The 21,012-nt window shown below is 36.7% G+C and overlaps 1 protein-coding gene across 2 annotated transcripts in view; it reads right to left on the bottom strand.

Annotated features, from left to right (window-relative positions):
• The window catches only part of LOC106076706 (AT-rich interactive domain-containing protein 2-like), a 32,399-nt gene extending 15,641 nt beyond the window's left edge, over positions 1-16,758 (bottom strand). For both annotated transcript variants that reach the window (XM_013237516.2, XM_013237517.2), the window contains exons 1-12: positions 15,990-16,758; positions 9,714-9,807; positions 9,247-9,344; positions 8,676-8,827; positions 8,329-8,547; positions 8,108-8,175; positions 1,336-1,408; positions 1,117-1,196; positions 949-1,025; positions 751-832; positions 420-516; positions 93-302 (exon numbers count right to left, since the gene is read on the bottom strand). In XM_013237516.2, the coding sequence (XP_013092970.2) occupies positions 93-302; positions 420-516; positions 751-832; positions 949-1,025; positions 1,117-1,196; positions 1,336-1,408; positions 8,108-8,175; positions 8,329-8,547; positions 8,676-8,827; positions 9,247-9,344; positions 9,714-9,807; positions 15,990-16,096 (1,357 nt within the window). In that variant the 5' untranslated portion in view covers positions 16,097-16,758. The remainder of the gene's footprint in view (positions 1-92; positions 303-419; positions 517-750; positions 833-948; positions 1,026-1,116; positions 1,197-1,335; positions 1,409-8,107; positions 8,176-8,328; positions 8,548-8,675; positions 8,828-9,246; positions 9,345-9,713; positions 9,808-15,989) is intronic.
• Between the last annotated feature and the right edge of the window lie 4,254 nt (positions 16,759-21,012).

Here is a 21,012-nt window from a genome sequence, read left to right as displayed (position 1 = left end):
TTACCTTTAACTCATTAAAGGTAATAGGTTTTGTTTTTTAACTGATCAGAAGAGAGATAATCAACTTTGTTCCATGTTTTATTAGTACTCACCAATAGCTTTATGAACTTTGGCAATTCTGGTTGTGAAAGGCTCTCCAACTTTTGACAGCTTATACAAAGATTCTAGTGTGTGAACTATCAACTGAATGTCCTGGACAGTAAGCAAATCTATAAGCCTGGAGTACACATCTTCTTTCAAGTGCTCTAACAAAGGAGTCTCATTACATGACAGTTGGCTGATCTTACTTAATATTTCAAGACCTAAAGAAACACAACAAAGGTTATATACCATTTCATTAACACAATGCCAAAAGACCTACAGGATCATAATGAAATTAATTAGTAGAAGTATACATTCATATAACTAGTAAAACTTACCTCGGACTAAGAAAAATCTATCCTCAGAATATAATGAATCATTAAGCAACTCTAACACCCACATTGCATGTTGTCTTTCCACAGAGTCAATCTCAAACTATAGTAGCATTAATTGAAAACATATTTATTGCAATGAGTCTATCCAATTAAATATTATATTAAAATACATGTTTTCAAATAAAATTGTCATAAGTTAAGAAATAGTTGTATTACAATAAAACGACACTAAATTATTGTTTAATTAGGACTCACTAATTAAATTTAGAAAAAAAAAAAAAAATTTGTTAATAAAGACAATTTTTTTTTTATTTTAAGTGAAACAAGGCCTCACCTCACAAGATAAATTAGCAAAAGTATCTAATGCCAACTGTTTCAATCCACCAAATTTACTGTGTAAACTCAACACTAAAAATCTGGGGGAAAAAAAAGAAAAGAATTCATTGCTTTGATTAAAATTGACAAAATTTATAATAGTTAACTTTAAAAGAAAACTAGAAAGGTCTTAATTGTTGTCAGAAAATCTACTTACTTAAAGACTAAATAATTTTCAGCCATAATCCTCTGGTTTGCTTCTTCAAAAGATAAATTATAAAGAAAAACAGCAGTCTGAAATAGAGAAACATTTCCAAATGTGTTAATAAAAAAAAAATAGTGAAGACTAGATAGGGAATTTAATTTAAAATGTATTCTGCATTACCTGCATAACTCTCTGTCCTTCAAGATCTGAAGTACCTAAACTTCTGCCTAAATTCAAAACATCACTTCCAACTAGTTCTCCTGTAATGAAAACAATTGTAGTTTCAATTACCCAAAACATAGTTCATAAAGAAAGAAACAAAAGTGAAAATCTAACACATATATTAGGTTAAAAAAAACATAAAACTAAAGCTTTATAAAGCTTTTCAATCCTACTTACTTTGAGAATAAGGTCTACCCTGCCAAGTGATTAGCTTTCTGATGTCAACTTTGTCCACAGTTTCAAACCAGAACTAAACCATAGACAAAAAAAATAATAATTTTGGCATAACTATTGTGTCTATGAAAATAGAAGTTTCATGATGGCCTTAAGTTCTACATTGAATTTAAAACAATCCTTCTCCCATACTGTATAAAATATAAAACATTCTGTGAATAATTTGAAACTCGTTTGGATAGGAGAGGCACCTCACAAACACATTAAAGATAAACAGTTTTCTTTGATAAAATTATAGTAAAATGAATTACTCTTATCTTGTATATTACAGATTTTACATCCTACACATTTCATCTGTCAATCTAGTCATGCATGTTAATCAATGACTTAAACTATGCTAAGTTGTTGGTTTTCCTGGTTGATTCGGGCAACCTTTTCCACTCTTTAATGGCACTATGGAAGAAGTAACACTTGTAGGAATTTTTTTCTAGAGTATGAAATAAGACATGTGCCTCTATCTTTGTGTCTTTCTGATATTTCATTAGGTTTTGTTTTTCTATTAGTAAATTATGGTTTAGTGTTTTATGTATTATAGCTACTTTACTTTTTATTCTTCTGATCTGAAGTGTCTCTTTAAGTTTTGTGATTTTACTAATGGTGTTATTCAATCAAATTGGAATATTCATTTGTTATAAATCTCACTGCTTTTTTTTTGTGTATTTGTTCTAGTTTCTTTATGTTTTCTTGATAGGATCCCAAAAAAAGGATGCATATTCTACTATTGGCCTAACTTAAGTTAAATAGCATTTTAGTTTTATGTTTTTATTTGATTTGTATAAATTTCTTTTAATAAACCATAATGTTTTGCTCGATTTTTTAAATTTCATCAATATGAGGATTCCATGATAATGTTATAAACCTGGTGGTGGCACAGATGGGGGTAGTGGTGTGTGTGTAGTCAGCCGACGCAAATCGCCCCAGGCCAGCGCTAGACGAGCGGTCAACCGTGACGAGTTACGACGATCGGCCGAGACGAGTGTCAACAAGAGAGTTCGGGAAGGATCGCCGACGTGAACAGAGCTCAGGGGCGTCACGAGAGTTGTAGTCATCTGACCACCCAGAATGGTCGAGCGACGTTCTGTCCGGTTCTAGAAGGCCAGCAGGGACCCTATATAAAGAGCAAAGGTATCAGAGACCAGTCAGTGACAACTTCCCGATCTACAGTTCGTTACAACGGCTCAGTACAAGTCAGAGGCGAGACAGAGAGAGACCAGTGCAAGAGTTGATACGGCGGAGAGATATTTGTACAGTCTTGTGTTACGTGCTGCCAATCGTACAGTATTGGCTGTTATTTATTGACATTAAACTATTACGTTATTTTGAAGCCCAGAGTTGTCAAGTTCTTTAAGTTGGTGGTGTCTGGTGCAGTTTGCAGAGAGCCTGGATTGCGAGCTTCGTAACAACTGGTGTCAGAAGTGGGATCTGAACCCACGCCTACAAGAGTAGACTGCGAACTGAACGCAGGCACACAAATGTACCAGAAGCAGACATGACGTCATTTGTACCTGAAGTCTTCGGGAAAATGAAGCCCCCTGTATTTGATGGTTCCGTGTCCTGGTCAGTATACAAGAAGCAATTTGACGCAGCAGCCAAAGTTAACAAATGGAACAGCGAGGAGGAGAAAGCAACAGCCCTTGTGTTATCCCTAAGAGGAAAAGCCTCCGAATTGCTACAGTCTCTACCGAACCAGCAAGACTTCGCCGCCCTTGTCCAGGCAATGGAACTCCGATACGGGGATGAACATCTACAAGAAGTATATCGTGTGCAACAAAAGACCAGACAACAGCGCCCCGATGAAACACTACAGGAGCTAGAGACAGACATCGAACGCCTCGCACATCTAGCCTACCCAACAGCCGCACAAGATTTTCTGGAGGTCATTATTACAGACGCCTTCATTGATGCGCTTCGAGACCCCGAGTTAAAGAAAGCCACCAGAGTTAGTGGTAGACGTAAGGCTAGTGAAGCCCTCGTATACGCTCTCTCATATGAAGCCGCTAAAGACGCATCTGGGAGCGTTCATCAAGGCCGAAAGTTGGAAGTCAAAGAGGAAGAATTCGCACAACTTGTTAGAAGGGTGACAGAGGCACTAGATGAACGACGAACAAACCAGATACCAGAACATCAACCTAGGGCTCCTGTACGATGCTGGAATTGTGGTGAACTCGGTCATATACAAAGAAGCTGCAGTAGAAGATTTCCACAAACTGGAACCCATTACAGATCAGAAAGGTATGCACGACCAAGTTCTCGGGGCTACCAGGGAAACTAGCACGCGCCGGCTTCAAGGGGCGGAACCCGGCGACACAGAGAATGAGAGCCCCTACAACCATCATCCCGGTCGCCGTGCTAGGACAGAGTAAGAGTCTGAAAATCATCGGAAAAATTGGATGTCAAAATTATCACTTCCTCCTAGATACTGGTGCCTCACGATCAGTCATCCGGATGGATAAAGTGGACAGTAGCAAGAAAACGCCAGTTAGAGCCTACTCGTTGAAAACAGCCAGTGGAGAACTGATGCCCATAAAAGGCCTGATCGACATAACAGTCGAGATCGGGAATCAGTCATTCGAACACGAATTCCTGATTGCTGACGTCACAGATGATTGCATAATAGGGCTCGACTTCATGCTGAAATATGGTTTTTCCTTAAATATCGGCGGAGGCACTTTACAATGTGGAGACCTCGAAGTACCCTTGCTTGGCGACGAGAATGAAGAAGATGGCCGAGTCAGAAGGATTAAGTTGGTAGAAAATACAACCTTGCCTGCCAAGTCTGAAATGATCATTTGGGGGAAAATTGAGGACGGCTATCCCACGACAGGAACAGCGCTGGTAGAAAGCTTGGACACCAACCACAACGGGATAGCAGTAGGAAAGGCACTAGTCACGATTGGGAAAGACCTAATGGTACCAGTAAGAATTATGAACCTCGGTACAGTAGAGAAACACTTTCGGAAAGGTAGCACCATCGCTGGTTGCCATGCTCTTGAGATGATAAGAAACTGTAGCAGTGAAAACCCCGTCGAAAGACTCGAGTCCAGTGAACCGCAGGTTACTAAATTTCTGACAGAAGTCAAAACGATATTGTCGAAAGAACAGTACACCAAAGCAGAACAATTCCTCAGAGAGTTTTCTGACATATTGCCATCTGATGAAATGGACTTTGGGCGGACAAATCTAATCCAGCATCGAATAGACACAGGAAACACTAGGCCTATACGACAGCAACCACGTCGCCTGCCGCTAGCAAAACACCAAGAAGCTATGGACATCATAGAACGAATGAGGCAGCAAGGGGTTGTTGAACCATCCAACAGTCCATGGTGTTCACCCATCGTCTTGGTAAAGAAGAAAGATGGGTCCATGAGATTTTGTGTCGACTATAGATTATTAAATGACGCCACACACAAGGACAGCTACCCGCTTCCTAGGATTGACGACACATTGGACACACTTGCTGGGTCACAGATCTTTTCCACCCTTGACCTGAAGAGCGGTTACTGGCAAGTAGGACTACACCCCGAGGACAGAGATAAAACGGCCTTCTCTGCTGGTAATGGTCTCTGGCAATTTACCGTGATGCCTTTTGGACTCTGCAACGCCCCAGCCACCTTTGAAAGACTAATGGAGCATGTGTTAAGAGGACTCAACTGGACCACGTGTCTTGTCTACTTAGATGACATTATCGTCATAGGCAGAACTTTCGAGGAACATATCGATAACCTGAAGGAAGTATTCGAACGAATCAGAAACGCTGGAATGAAATTGAATCCAAAGAAGTGCTCCTTGTTCAGAAGGAGCGTCAAGTACCTTGGGCACATCGTGTCGAAGGAAGGAGTCAGCACAGACCCGGATAAAGTCGAAGCCGTAAATGAATGGCCGATCCCCGCTAATATCCAGGAGTTAAGAAGCTTTCTTGGACTCTGCACGTACTACAGACGTTTCGTACCAAACTTCTCTAGCCTCTGTAGCGCCCTTCATCAATTGACAGAACCAAAGCGGCCGTTTATTTGGACAACGGAATGCCAGGAGGCCTTTGAGCGACTTAAAAAGGCTCTTGTTTCGTCACCCATTCTGGCCTATCCGATACCAGGCGAGACGTTCATACTTGACACCGATGCGAGCAATACTGGAATAGGCGCTGTCTTATCCCAAAAGATAGATGGAACTGAGAGAGTCATAGCTTACTTTAGTCGGAGATTGTCCAAAACCGAGAGAAACTACTGTGTCACAAGACGTGAGCTACTGGCAGTTGTGGATGCCATACAACATTTTCACAAATACTTGTATGGGCAAAAATTCATCCTTAGGACAGATCACGCTGCTCTTCAATGGCTGTTGTCATTTAAAAATCCCGAAGGACAAGTCGCCAGGTGGATTGAACGTTTGCAAACCTATGACTTCGAGACACAGCACCGAAAAGGCCAAACTCACCAGAATGCTGACGCGCTGTCTCGGCGGCCTTGCAGAATGGAATGTAAACACTGCAGCAAGGTCGAAGAAAAGGGGGGTATCATTGATTGCCAACGTCTTGGAGTACAAGCTTGTGGATCATGGTCCGACGAAAGAATCCGAGAAGACCATTTAAAAGATGAAGATCTGGCCCCCATTCTGCTTATGAAGGAAGACGGACAAAGACCGGAATGGCATCACCTTTCTGATAAAGGAGCTGCTACCAAGGCATATTGGGCGCAATGGGACTCACTGACAATTGACAACGGAGTTCTCAAGAGGGTCTGGGAAACCGCAGATGGAGAAAGCAATCGCTTGCAGCTGTTGCTGCCTAAAGTGAGAGTTGCCGAGGTGTTGCAAGAAATCCATAATAATTCTAGTGGGTCACATTTAGGTGTCAACAAGACCTTTGAAAAAGTACGCCAGCGGTTTTACTGGTTCGGCTACCGGGATGATGTAGAAGAATGGTGCCGAAGGTGCGACGCGTGTGCAGCAGCGAAGGGCCCGCAGAGGAGAACGAGGGGACGTATGCAGCAATACAACGTCGGTAATCCCTTCGAAAGAATAGCGATCGATGTAGCCGGACCGTTTCCTGAGTCCCAGAGAGGAAACAAGTACGTTCTAGTGGCGATCGACTATTTTACTAAGTGGCCTGAGGCGTATGCGATACCAAACCAAGAAGCCACCACCATAGCGGAAACACTTGTAGAAAATTGGATCAGCCGATTTGGTGCTCCCATAGAGTTACACTCCGACCAGGGCCGAAACTTCGAATCCAAGATCTTCCAAGAGATGTGCCAGGTACTCGGCATCGAGAAGACACGCACAACCCCTCTTCACCCCCAGTCAGACGGGATGGTAGAACGATTTAACCGAACACTGGAACAACACCTGTCGAAAGTCGTCGATGATCGCCAAGATGACTGGGACACCTATATACCGTTGTTCCTTATGGCATATAGAGGGTCGATTCACAGCACCACTGGTTACACTCCAGCAAAGATGTTGTTCGGCCGAGAGCTGCAACTACCATGTGACTTGTTATTCGGGATCCCGAGAAATGTGCCAGCCTCTTCAACAGACTATGTCACGAATCTCCGAAAACGGATGGAGAAAACTCACGCTCTAGCCCGAAGGAACATCAAGATCAACAGTGACCAGGTGAAGACAAGGTACGACAAACGGGCCAATGCCGCTGGGTTTCAGGAGAACGATCTGGTGTGGCTTTACAACCCACAAAGACGAAAAGGCAAGTCCCCAAAGCTTCAAAGAGACTGGGAAGGACCCTACCGAGTGATAAAAAGAATAAATGATGTTGTGTATCGAATACAGAAGAGCCCAAGGTCGAAACTGAAGGTCGTCCACATCGACAGACTCAACAAGTACTATGGTGAAGCTGGATCTGCCCGGGACGGACAGATCTAAGGAGGGGGCAGTGTTATAAACCTGGTGGTGGCACAGATGGGGGTAGTGGTGTGTGTGTAGTCAGCCGACGCAAATCGCCCCAGGCCAGCGCTAGACGAGCGGTCAACCGTGACGAGTTACGACGATCGGCCGAGACGAGTGTCAACAAGAGAGTTCGGGAAGGATCGCCGACGTGAACAGAGCTCAGGGGCGTCACGAGAGTTGTAGTCATCTGACCACCCAGAATGGTCGAGCGACGTTCTGTCCGGTTCTAGAAGGCCAGCAGGGACCCTATATAAAGAGCGAAGGTATCAGAGACCAGTCAGTGACAACTTCCCGATCTACAGTTCGTTACAACGGCTCAGTACAAGTCAGAGGCGAGACAGAGAGAGACCAGTGCAAGAGTTGATACGGCGGAGAGATATTTGTACAGTCTTGTGTTACGTGCTGCCAATCGTACAGTATTGGCTGTTATTTATTGACATTAAACTATTACGTTATTTTGAAGCCCAGAGTTGTCAAGTTCTTTAAGTTGGTGGTGTCTGGTGCAGTTTGCAGAGAGCCTGGATTGCGAGCTTCGTAACAATAATGTTTCATTTATTATTACACTTAGATATTTTGAGGTTTTAATCTGTGTGGTTTACCATGAAAAAGTAAGTAGTTTATATTAGTTTTAGGGTTGTTTTTTTTGTTACTCTTTGTAATTATTTTCTGTGTGATGAGAACATAATTAGGCATCCCAATGATATGATATTAATTAGTTACCAAATATGTTTTCATTTAGTAATATGAAAAACAGTATGAAAATCACACACACATATATATATAAATTAATTTATTTTTAGAGCCTCCTTACTCTTAAAAAGTCTCTATCTTTTGCTGAAGCCCAACAATGCTTATACAAGTGCTGCATGTCTAGACCATCTGTAGATCATTGAGAAAAAACATGAATTTAATAAAAACACATCTCTTTGTTGTTAACATCAGTTTATGTCAAAGAGTTCAACTTAATTCTGTAATGACTGATAACATACTAATCTAATCATTATGTTCTAGCTATTCTTGATTCATACTCACCTTCTTCAAAAATACCTATATGAGCAAAGATTAGGTTAAGTAAATGTAAAGATTTCTCCAATTTGATACAGTATTTGCCCTCTTTGGACAAGAGGACACAAACATTAAATGCTACATCCACTTCATTTGGAAGCCCTGACCGAAGTGACATTTCCAGCTTTTCATAATCACTTTGTTCATACAATTCTGTGGATAAGTTATACTGCTGCCTCTGTGCTTCTAAATAAACAAACAAAAGAGTAGCGAAGAATTTATTAATTGTCAGATAAAATCACACTAGTACATATATCAAGACTACTAAGTATATTACATAAAATACAAAGGCTGTTAGGTTTATTAGTAATTACCTGTTAATTTGTGCTGATTATAATTGTAGATCAAAGGAATTGTCTCTATGGGAAGACAAATCTTTTTTCTAGCTGGTCCATCTTCTTCTTCATTATTTCTTGTATCAGCATCTTCACCAAGAAAGTTGACTTTCTCATAAAGATTGAGGTATCTGCAATGTTCAAGAAGACATTAAGATTGAACTTCTTTTTTAAAAAAAATATTCATTTAAGTGATCAAACTAAAAACTGAAATATTTAATATTTACAAAATTAAAAAAGCCAAACTGTAAGGCCATTATATACCAACTCATTCTCTACACATAAACACATTAGAATTGACTACATGCCGGTTTTGTTGCATATCTAAAAATTCATCTAGGATTGAGGTTATATTTATATTTAACAACCTGTTAATTTGTCTGTATGATATTTTTTCATTTTATCTCAAACCATATATTAATTTTTGTCATAAAAATTTTATTTAAAAAAAAAAAGGACAGTAAATAAAAAAAGAAAATATTTCCAAAAGTGCACTGAAAATAATTCAGGAAATAAGGATTTAAGAAATAATCTTTTTTTTTTAAATTACCTAAAATAGATATTTTTCAGTGCTTGGGCAGCATTTACACAGCCTTTAGGTAAACCAAATTCTTCTTGAAAATCTTCCCATAGCTGATCTACATTGACCTGCAATTCAAATTTAATACGAAACATTAAAATAATCCTACAACTAGGATTGAATCAAATTCATAATATATATATATATATCTAAGTAACAAAAAAATGTTGGTCTTAAAAAGATTTTAAAAATGTTTGAGTGGACTTATAATGCTCTTTGACTGCCTGAAAACAATAAGCTTAAAAAAAAAAAAAAAAAAAAGCTCAGATGAGTACAATGAAAAGTAACCCACCAACTGCTTCAAATGTAGAAGTTTGTGAGTTTAATTCATTCCAAGTAAACATCTGTTATGTTTGTTTGCAAAATAGTTGTCAGGTAACTACTGAATTTAGCGAAAAAGAAAGTTGAACGAAACAGATTGTCATTGAAGAAATTACCTTCTGCCATCCTCCACGGGCTGTTACACGTTGGTATAAGTGATACAAGTCAACTTCTTTACTTCCGATTTCAGGGATATGATCAAATGGAGTGCTGCAATCAAAACATATGAAATTAGTTTAAGAGAAAAGATTTCTTATTACAATTTTTTCATGAGATGTGACCTATTCAGTAAAACTGAAGTAATCACAAAAAAGTAGTAGACAGAGGCAGTCATAGCAGTGCCCAGGGCCCTGGGCATGTGTCATATCAGACCTACAAATATTTGTACGATTGACTGACAGTGACAAAGAAATCTGTTCATTGCAGGTTCCATAAGGCGGGGGACAGTTGCGACAATCCCCCCCCCCTAATGGCTGCCTCTGGTATTAGACAACATAAATTGGAATTAATTTTTAATTAAAATTTTATTTACTTGCAAATATTCTTAGAAGCTTGCTTAATCCCATTTGAGAATTTCATAATACAATCTCCTCTTCGTTAAATTTTGAAAAATATGGATTACATTATTTAAACAAAACAATGGTAAAATATAAAGGAAGAGAAAACAATATATATGGAGAAAAATGAATGTGATATAAAGAAATGAAGAGAAACATTTTAAAATACATATCATCATCACTACTTCCTATAGTCTGTATATTGTATCAGATAAGCTATTTATAGTTATCTGCCATACCTAAAAAACTTCTAAGTACTAATTTACAACCAGATATATTTACAATAATGTTTTTTTTTTTTGTTTTTTTTTGCATGCCTGAAATGTTAGACAAATTAGTTAAAAAACAATGACTCAAGGCTTATCCAAAGAAGAAAAAAAAATAATTCTGAACTATATATAATATGTCAATATATATATATATCCTATATATATATATATATATATATATATATATATATATATATGAGAAAACAACAGGAGAAAAAAAATTTTATTTTGACATGCAGTTACACATCATGTTTTAAGTATCATAATAAATATTACTGTAAGGAGAAAATAAGGCTGCATTTTAAACACATAATTAAGCTTCATCAACTTTTAATGGATTCTTAGAAGCTTGCCAAATCCCATTTAGTAAACCAATTTAGGGTGTGCATTTTCCTTTAATTGTATACCAAATAAAATATTTTCTGATAACAAACAAAAAAGTTATTAAAGTATAATCATGACAGGGTAGTGGAATATATATGAGTAAAATAAATAGATAATAAAAGCGTCATACAATGGACACTAACGCAACATTTAGAGGACCTGGATTTTGTCGATGACATATGCCTCCTCTCCCATACACAACAAAATGCTCAGACCAAACTGACCAGACTCTCAGAAATAGTGAAAAAGACTGGACTTCTAATCAACAAAAAGAAAACAGAAGTTACGAGGATCAACAACAGACAAGAGAACCCAATCATAATACAGGGAGAGAATATCCTTGATACGGACCACTTCACATATCTGGGAAGTAGAGTTAGTAAAGACGGCGGAGCTGATGATGATATACTAATTCGGATCAATAAAGCTAGGTTTGCCTTTTCAACTCTTCAAACAATCTGGCGCTCTTAGGCATTATCTCTACACAACAAGATACGAATCTATAATACGAACGTTAAGTCTATCTTCTATACGGTTCAGAAACTTGGAGAGTCGCTAAAACAAATATGGAAAAGCTCCAGACCTTTGTTAACAGATGCCTACGCCGGATATTTGGAATTAGGTGGCCAGAAAAGATAACTACTCTGGATTTGTAGGAGAGAACTAGACAAAAGCCCAGAGCCCAAGACATCACAAAACAAAAATGGAGCTGGATAGGACACACCCTGCGAAAACCAGCTACCAATGTTGCAAGGCAGGCACTTGACTGGAACCCACAAGGAAAGAGGAAAGTGGGAAGACCTAAGCAAACCTGGAAGAGGTCAGTCATCAGTGAAGCTGAGGGTACTGGAATGACATGGGAGCAAATGAAGAAAGCTGCTCAGAACCCAGTTTGGTGGAGAGGTGTGGTTGCGGCCCTATGCTCCCCTGGGAGTGCACAGGATTAAGTCAAGTCAAATAAATAGTTCCTTCGGAACGTGGAAAATAATTGCGGAGAGAAAGAGTTAAACAAAATATGTCTAAATGGAGTTCAACATTCTTTTAATCCAATGAAGAAAAACTTAATCTTAGATTTAAATCAGTAGAATTTTTTTTTAAATAATAATAAAATAGGTTGCCAGGTGCTACTTAACTTATAATTTAAAGCCATCTTGAAACAAATGGAACATTTTGAACTACTAAATCAGCCACCTCCTGACTAAGCTATTAACATTAATATTGATATTTATTTACATTTATTGCTAAGGGATGTTAAAGACTGAATCTTCAAATAACACCTGTAAGAGATTTAGCATAAAAAAATATAAATGAAATGTGAGATATTGATTTTGTTAAAAAAAAAATATTGAGTAGATGGTTAAATTTTGAGTTACAATTCTTAGAAATATTAAAAATAAATAAATTTAAATAAAAAGTTCACATCAGTAATTATACAGCCTTTTTTTAAACAGCTAACAGCATTTGTTTTCCCACTACTTCCCTGTATGCTTTCAAATGATAACTTAAGAATGAACCATTAAGGCTGGAATGATAGTGTTTCGACTAAAATAGAAAAGTCTTTTCATTGATCCACTTTATTCACAAGATTTTTTTTTTCAAAAAAGAAAAATTGTTTTTAAATATTTTAATAAATGGGAATAGTTCGAAACAGGCACTGACAAAAGGCTAATCAGAAAATGTTCTTTTTAAAGTTTCATCCAACTAGAAGTAATTAAACAGATCCATGTAAACTAAATTGAGTGACCTCAAGTATCACCACTATGCAGGTTAAGACTTTTGGATGTTTTTAAATTTAGAACTTTTAAAATAGTTTAAGGAAGTGTGGGTGGCACTGTGAACAAGAGGTAAAGTGATTGGTTTCCAAACTAAGGGGTGTCCTGTTCAAATCTCAGTTAAGACTGGGATTTTTAAGTTCAGGATTTTTAGGGTACCTGACAGTAGTAAAGGCTGTTTGTTGTTGTGTTGGCCACATAACACCCTTGTTAACTGTGGGTCACAGAAACAGATGACCTTTATTCTTTAATCTGCCCCCACTTTACTATAAATGCTAGATTAATATCTAGGGAAAAGTGCAGGCTTGTAGTTTGAGTCTGTAGTGTTTAGAAGGTAAGGTTTTTACTCTAAGCCTTCTGGGAAGTGTTGTATAGTGAAAAAGGAAAGCAGACTTAAAAAACATCTTAATAATATATATCTACTTTAGCTAAAGATTTGAATAGCAAATAATCACTGAGTGGAAAGACCCCCTTAGTGCCATTGTTTTGAGATTGACCTATATACTGTAAATAGTTTTAATACTGCTACTTAGAACTACTTAAGTGTATTTGCTGTGTATAAAAATGTGATGATATTAAGTTATACTGTTAATCTAGTTTTAAAAAGCCTAGTTATAAGAAGTGTTTTCCTTTTCTTACAACTTTTAATGCATTACTCCTAATAAGATAATAAGATGTAGAACTTGCTTGTAGCCTAGCACAGATTAAAATCTAAAATCAGAACCTATTTTCAGCTTGCTTATTAACTACGACTACTATATATATTTCTGAGTAAATAACATTAATATTGTGATCCGCAAAATAGTGCATTTCTTTTACATGGATTAAATATAGATTCTATATGGAGAAATTTAAGTTTGCTTGATAAATCTTAAAACAATATTTGAAGTTTAGAAATCTTTTTAAGTATTTTAGTATATATGGTCTGAAACACACAAATTGGTGGATAACCACATCATGATCAAAAGTCTAAGAACAGTTATGCCACACCATTTTCATTTTTTTTCTAGAACTAGAATGATTCTGTAACTATTCAAGGCCTATTTAAGGCTATTTATAATCTATAAAAGATATTTAAGTTAAATTTAGACAAATAGAATAGAACTAAAGCTATTACTATTAGTTAGATATTAGTGAGCCTAACACACCAACAAATCTAGATGATAAATTTATTAGATCTAGTCACTAAGACAACTAAAGACAAGTCTTTAGCGAGTCTAGAATCTATATTTCTATGAGTAGATAAAGAATCTAGAGCAATCTAGACTCTAGTGCATCTCCACTCTCTAGCTAATGTCTAGTCACAGGCTAGACCTACTAGTGATCTAGGTTCTAGATTTAGTTTAAATTTAACCTTTACTCTCTATTAAAAGAAGTTATCCAATGGGATGCCACTCCAGCATTCCATTTCAGATTGTACATCTAGAACTAGATCTATCTTGAGTCTAGATCTAGATATTCTACCTAGACTAGCCTCACTAGTTAAACAGTAATCACTAGACTAGAACTAGACTCTAGATAGATTTATTCTATTTATTAGTAATTAGTATAGAGAGGGGTCTAGTATTATAGTCATAGTTTTATAGTAAATATAGTAATATAGTATATAGAGTAGTTTATGCTATTCGAACACCTATAGGCCAAAAATTCAAAGTTTGACAGCGCATTATTTGATAATGGTTTGACATAGAAAAGAAAATGAAGTATCAAAATCTTCTTTAGTTTAAGGAGAATAAGAATGACTACTTATATTTGTATCCCTAACCTTTATTTGTTATTTTTTTAAGGTCAAAGAGGCCATGTGTTTTCATTTAATTCAAACAATTTTGACACACACATTATTTGATTCTAAACACCATAATTTATTTCAAACAGTCTAGACTCTATATTTTGGCATCATTAAACTCAGATTTTTATTCTAAATTAATATTAAGTAAATTTTAAGATCACCAGGCATAGCCCCTCACATGAAATCATTAAGATGTTTTCAAATTATGTATAAATACAAACACAAAAAATAAAAATATGAACACACTTAAATTCTACCAAAATTAGGTCACTGGGATAGTGACTTCTACACCACTTTTAGACTTATTTATGTTTACATGATTAGATGTGTGTTGAATGTTTGTGTTTTTTGTTTATTCATTTAATAAATTTCTAATAAAAATCTAATAAATTTCTAATTTTGTAGTATAGTACAGGCTAGGATGGCCATTCTTGCCTAAATAGCTGAATCCTCAATATTCTCTCTATATAAATCTAGATTTATCTACTAGGTCTAGATCTAGGCATTTAACTTCATTCAATGCATCAAGTTCACTCCAAACATTTGCCCATTTATTCTCCATAAAAAAAAAAACAACAACAAACAAACAATTATAATATAAGATCATTAACATTGATGTCCAAAACTGGCTGTTTGAAATAAATTTTGGTAAGAAAATCGTAATTTAATACAAACACCCTATTAATTTTTTTTTTATGGAATCAAACAACTTGGCTTATGAATCAAATAAATCAGCTCCAAAAACAGAATAAATATTGTAGGGCTCATTAGCATAGACTTGGCCAACCAAAAGATATATATAGTTTTAACCATAGGAAGAGGTAAAGTCATCCTGGTAACATAAGAAAAAACAACAACCTGACTTACATATTTGAAATTCGTTTTTTCTTACTTAAAAAGACAGCTAGAAATTCGTTTTTTTCTTACTTAAAAAGACAGCTAAATGGAAGGAAATTGGGTCAGAATCATTGAAAAATGGACAAGCATATTATTCAGCGCACTAGTTTCATATTAAATATCAAAAGATGTAATGACCACAAAAACAGCGAGTGTTCGAATTCATGTAATGTTCAGAATGAATAAACTACTCTTCTAGATAGATCTATTCTAGATCTAATCTAGACTGACTAGTTGGTATTAAAGTCTATTACTATTGTAAATAATTGAATTAATTGTATCTAGATCTAGTCAATCTAGTCAATGTAGATCTAATTGTAGTTTTAGACATCTCTAGACTAGTCTCTAGAGTCACTAGAGAGACTCTAACTAGAATCTAGTCCTAGAGTGCCTAGAGTCTAGGCTAATTCTTAGATCTCTAGAGTAGATCTAACTCTAGATCACTTGACTTTGAGTAGATGATCTAAATCTAATGTCTAAAGTCTAAACTATAAAATGGTAATCTTAGAATAGAATAGATCTAGTCTACTAGTAACTAGATCTAGTTACTAGACCTAGGCCTAGACTAGATTAGATCATCTTTGAAGAGTCTAGAGACTTTTAAAGTCACTTTTTAGTAATAGATCTAGATTCTACTTACATAATCTAGATTAGATTCTAGATCTTATAGATCTAGACTCTTAGACCTAGTATCATCTACATATCTAAAAGTAACTTTACTTACCCTCGATTAGCATTAAAACGTTTTAAGTCTGCTATAAAACTCTGACGTTGTTTTTCATATTCACATGAAAGGTTGTCAAGTTCCTCTTTGTTCAAATGGTTAGCCATTTTTGTTTAGCCCAGTACTGAAATTTAAATTTCCAACAATATATCCAACTCTTTAATAGGTGCGCCAAGTGTATAACACTAACGCGACATCAATATTTGCAACTAAAACGCTGTCAGATTAGCAAAAGCGCGTTATTTTGGGGGGAATTCCACTCAGGCAGAGAATCCCGGCTCACAGAAGAGTGACCGCTTTCTGTTCTCTGCATACATACACGACCAAGAAAAAAGCGTCATCAGCCGGTTTCAGGGCCTTACATCAACAAATTCACAGAGTTGAAAAAAATTATCGAATAATATATCGGCCTTTAGGCCGTGTCCAGCACTCACATTTTGGTCTATGCATTGAAAATTTATCAAAAAACCACAACAAAAACACATAATGATCATGCCAGTGAGAAATAAATCCTAGAGGGGTTGAAGCAATTGATCAATATGCTGGATAATAGCGTCAAAATGGCGGAGCCCATGCGTCCTTCATAGCAAGGCGCGCATCAGCTCTTTTGATTATTGCATATAAAACCTACAATAATTACATAGTCTGTGCACAGATGTTTACTATATTTATCAATGTGTTAAATTATATGATGAATTTCTTAATGATATCGAATTTGAACGCATACGGAGAAATTTCATTGTGCATTGACTCGTGACCTCATAATGTTAAGGACCGCAACTCTTGCATTCGTGTTTGTGACCCCCTTCCCCTCCCCTTTTTTATCCCCCACTTATTATTGAAGTCCTTTAATAAAATGCTTACTGACTAAAGAAATTACAGGTATTTAACAATTTATACACACGTCTTTGTAAGTTCGCATTCATATTGTTTAAAAAAAACATCATAGTGATTGTAAGCATAGTCGACTGAATTTTTAAATGTTATAATCTAGCTCCATTTAATTTGTATAAATCTCGAGTCTATTTATGGGCTACCATTTTCTAGCTTATCCCATCCTAAATACTATGGACATGGTAATTAACTATTTAAAGAAATTGTAATACCAACTGAAAAAAAAGTCTTCTACAAACAGATCAATGCTTTGTACTTCAATATTAAATAGATCTTTAAGTCTATTAAAATTGTAAACATGGGCCTATTAGTGTCGAATATGTTTTAAAGAAACCTTAATATTTTTTTTCAAGAAAACTCCTAGATAAAACATTATATATTGATTTATAAACGTAACGTGTCTATTATTGGAAATATAGGCCTACTGTTATCTTGATAGTGAGTCTAATGCATTGAAAAAAAAAGTTTAATCATTCAAATTAGTTTGGAAATGGCGCGAAATATTTAAAGATCAACAAAGTTCACTAATAAATCCTTTGGTCCAAAGAAGTCGACCCTTTTAATTTTCTAGGTCGGAGTTCTCATTTGACGGTGAATTACCTGATGCTGCAGCGTTCCAAGAAGCGCGAGGTTTGAGTAGAATGTGACCCCCCGATCAGCTGATGGCAACATAGCGATCGATTTAACGATACGTTGAAGTTGGGGGAAAACGGGAAAACCCCTCTTTGGTCGTACCGCAACGCTCTGGAGACGAAAATAGCACCACCCCCACTTCGCCCCGACCCCACATTGCTAGGCACACGAGTACGTATTTTCTCCTTCAATGTTTCGTCTCGCCCACAGCAGTAACAAACGTGTCGAGTGTAATAGAATGGTCACAACCGGATGGTTCAAGCAGCATCACGAAATGTAGACTCGTTCCGAGTGCCTTATGTTGCGTCATGCTATTGTTGTATTCTTCGAGTTAGTAGCAATGAGTAAAACCAAAGTATTTTTTTGTTGGTAAGATATATTGAATGTATAGAGAACCATATAAAAGTTAGCTCAAGTCCAGAAAGTTATGTAGAAATACATTGATCGAGTCTAACAGGGGATTTATATTATCTAGTCGGTAATAGTATGAGATGCTTTTTAAAGATTTTTTCTATACCTTGTCAATGTTTTCAGTCAGGCTCTCAATATCCACAATAGGCTGAGTTAGAATGAACGGTTAGCTAAAATTTGTTTTAGCGTTGCGCTCTGGACCGTCACTACAATGTTCCTAAGTTCGAACCCTGCCTGCCGCCCCCCCCCCCCCCCACGGCCGTCTTGTGGGAAGTTTGGTCTAGGATGTTATAATCTTCAATTCTGAAGGAACACCCGAAAAGTTAAAAACAAATAGATGCATGCAAATTCTTTGTATAAAAAAATATGTTTAAAATAATCATAAATTATTTTGAATTGCTTACTAGATTGGGAAGGTAATAGCCTACATCTAGATCTAGCGTCTTTTCTTAAAGATGGAACGTTTATTAACCCTATAGCCCCTATAGGCCTACCTATGTCTGCGTTCATCATCATCACTCCTTTGAGTTCCTCGTGGAACATAGGGCCTCGACAAAAAACACGCCACTCTCCAAGGTCTCTTGCTAGCTTTTTGATGGTTTCCCAGCTCTTCCCGGTCTTCTCTGCTTCTTCAAGTACACTGGTCGCCATGTTCTTTTTGGTCTTCCTCTGCGTCTTGTTCCCTGGGGGTTCCACTCTAAGGCCTGTCTAGCTCTGTTGCTGGTATCTTTTCTAAGGGTGTGACCAATCCTTCTCCACTTCCTCTCTAAGATCTGCACTTCTATATTTTTCTGTCCACTCATCTCCTACAGTTTGGGGATTTCTACTTTGTCATACCAGTGTATTTTTAGGATATTTCTCAAGCATCTGTTGATGAAGGTCTGTATTTTTTTGTTGTGGCTTCAGTTGTTCTCCATGTTTCAGAACCATACAGTAAGACAGCCTTGACATTAGAGTTAAAGATTCTTAGTTTAGTCTTGTTTGAGATGTGAGGAGATTTCCAGGTTGGTTTTAGCTGTGTAAATGTCTGACGCGCTAGATTTATACGGCGTTTAATGTCTTCATCTGTTCCACCTGATATACTCACCACTCCCAAGGTATATAAAAATTTTCTACTTGGTCTATTGTCTGAGAATCCAAGATTTTCAGCAGAATCCTACTAAACAGAATAAAGGGTGCATGTGATGAACACCTAAGAGAAGAACAGGCCGGATTCAGAAAAGGGAGATCTTGTGCTGACCAAATAGCTACACTCGGAATAATTGTAGAACAAGTTGTCGAATAGCAATCTCCTCTCTATGCAACTTTTGTCGACTTTGAAAAAGCTTTTGATAGTATCGACAGAGAATCTATATGGACTGTAATGAGACATTATGGGATCCCCAATAAAATAATAACCATAATCACGAACCTTTATGATGGTTTCACTTGCCAAGTAACCCACTGTGGCAAGCTGTCAGAGGAATGTCTGCGTTAGTTGTGGCAAAATATGTAGGTCGCAGCTACACTCCTCATTAATCGTCTGACTCAAATACAATCCTTATTATTATTATATTTACACACATTAGTGTCTAGCGCGTCTGTTAAGTACCCTATTAAATATTCTATATATATAAATAGAGGATGACAGCAGGACATCAAAATGACATTTCTCGTTCCATATGTTAGGACAAATTTGTACAAATGCTCCTTCTTCCCTAGAGCTATTAAAGTTGCCAGAGCTAGCCAGGAAAACCAGTGACCTGGCAGAATTTAGGTCATGCATGACGCGTAGGATGTTGTCATCTTATTTTTTGAAGTAACGTCTGTAGGCCCTATACCAGGGGCGGACTGGCTATATGGGGATTCGGGCAAATGCCCGGTGGGCCGGTCAGGCCACCCAAAGGGCCTCACGAATGTCACTATAGAAAGTATTAAATTTTTGAAAGGTTTATAGCAGCATTTTGTTGCAAAAGGAACCATCTGAGCGTCGTGTTTAAAAAACAACTTTAACAGACTCTTACAGTATAAAGCTCATTTTATCTATCACATTTTCCGAAATAGGGCCTAATGTAGGCTACTAGCCAACACCCGTAGTAGGCTTCATCCTTGAAGGGCCCCTACATACTTAGCCATTACAAAGCAACATATAACGCTTACATTTCTTATAAAGATATAGAGTTTACTGTGTGCATGCGTTCAGTTATCGATACATTACCAAACTTAACACATTAATTTTTAGGACAAGTAGAACTAGAGTTGGATGCCTATTATATGACATTAGAGTTTGGGTCCGAATGGAATAGACGAAGCAGGACGTTTTGGCGCCGCCGTTTTGGCGCGAAGGACGTTTTGGCCCGAGCCGTTTTGTCGACGGGACGCTTTGTTACATTATGTACGTTTATTGTATTATTTCTTTTAAAAGAATTATTCATATCTATGTTTTGCATGAGTGTTTGTGTTAAGACATATTTTTCACGTAGGCTACTAAATGTAAATGTGTGTTTGTTTTTCACATCATTTTCTTTAATAAACATTTTGGCTTGTGTAGCCTATGTGTGTTTATTAAGAGGCACACTTTTATTTTCAAAAAGTTTTTTTTAAGATATTACTTTAAAATTAAAAACAAAATGAAACGATGATAGACTAAAAACTGATGCAATTATTTGTTGACATTAACATTGGTTTATTTAATGACTGTAAGGTATCTCCAGCTCTACATACCAAACACTTGCTAATAATAAGTAAAAATATAATACATCATATAGGCCTACATGTACCATGTTTCTCAAAATATTTTAAGTATACATAGACACCATGGTTATTTGCCTAAGTCTCTGGAATTCAAGGGTTCATTAAAAAAAAAAGCTACGCTCATAGAATTTTGAATGTGTAATTTGCTTTTTTTTTTAATATATTGAACAGGTATTTTTTTAGCATCAAACCCCTCATAAAGGGGGGGGGGGTTAAACTATAACCCCTTTGGCTACGCTCATAGATTTTTGAGTGTGCAATTCGCTTTTTTTTTTATATTGAAGAGGTATTTTTTAGCTTCAAATCCCGCTGAAGAGGGTATTAAATTCAAAACGCCTCTTGGCTACACTCA

Source organism: Biomphalaria glabrata, chromosome 6, assembly GCF_947242115.1.
Source record: "Biomphalaria glabrata chromosome 6, xgBioGlab47.1, whole genome shotgun sequence".
Taxonomy (NCBI): Eukaryota; Metazoa; Mollusca; class Gastropoda; family Planorbidae; genus Biomphalaria; species Biomphalaria glabrata.
This window is presented reverse-complemented; position numbering and strand designations above follow the sequence as displayed.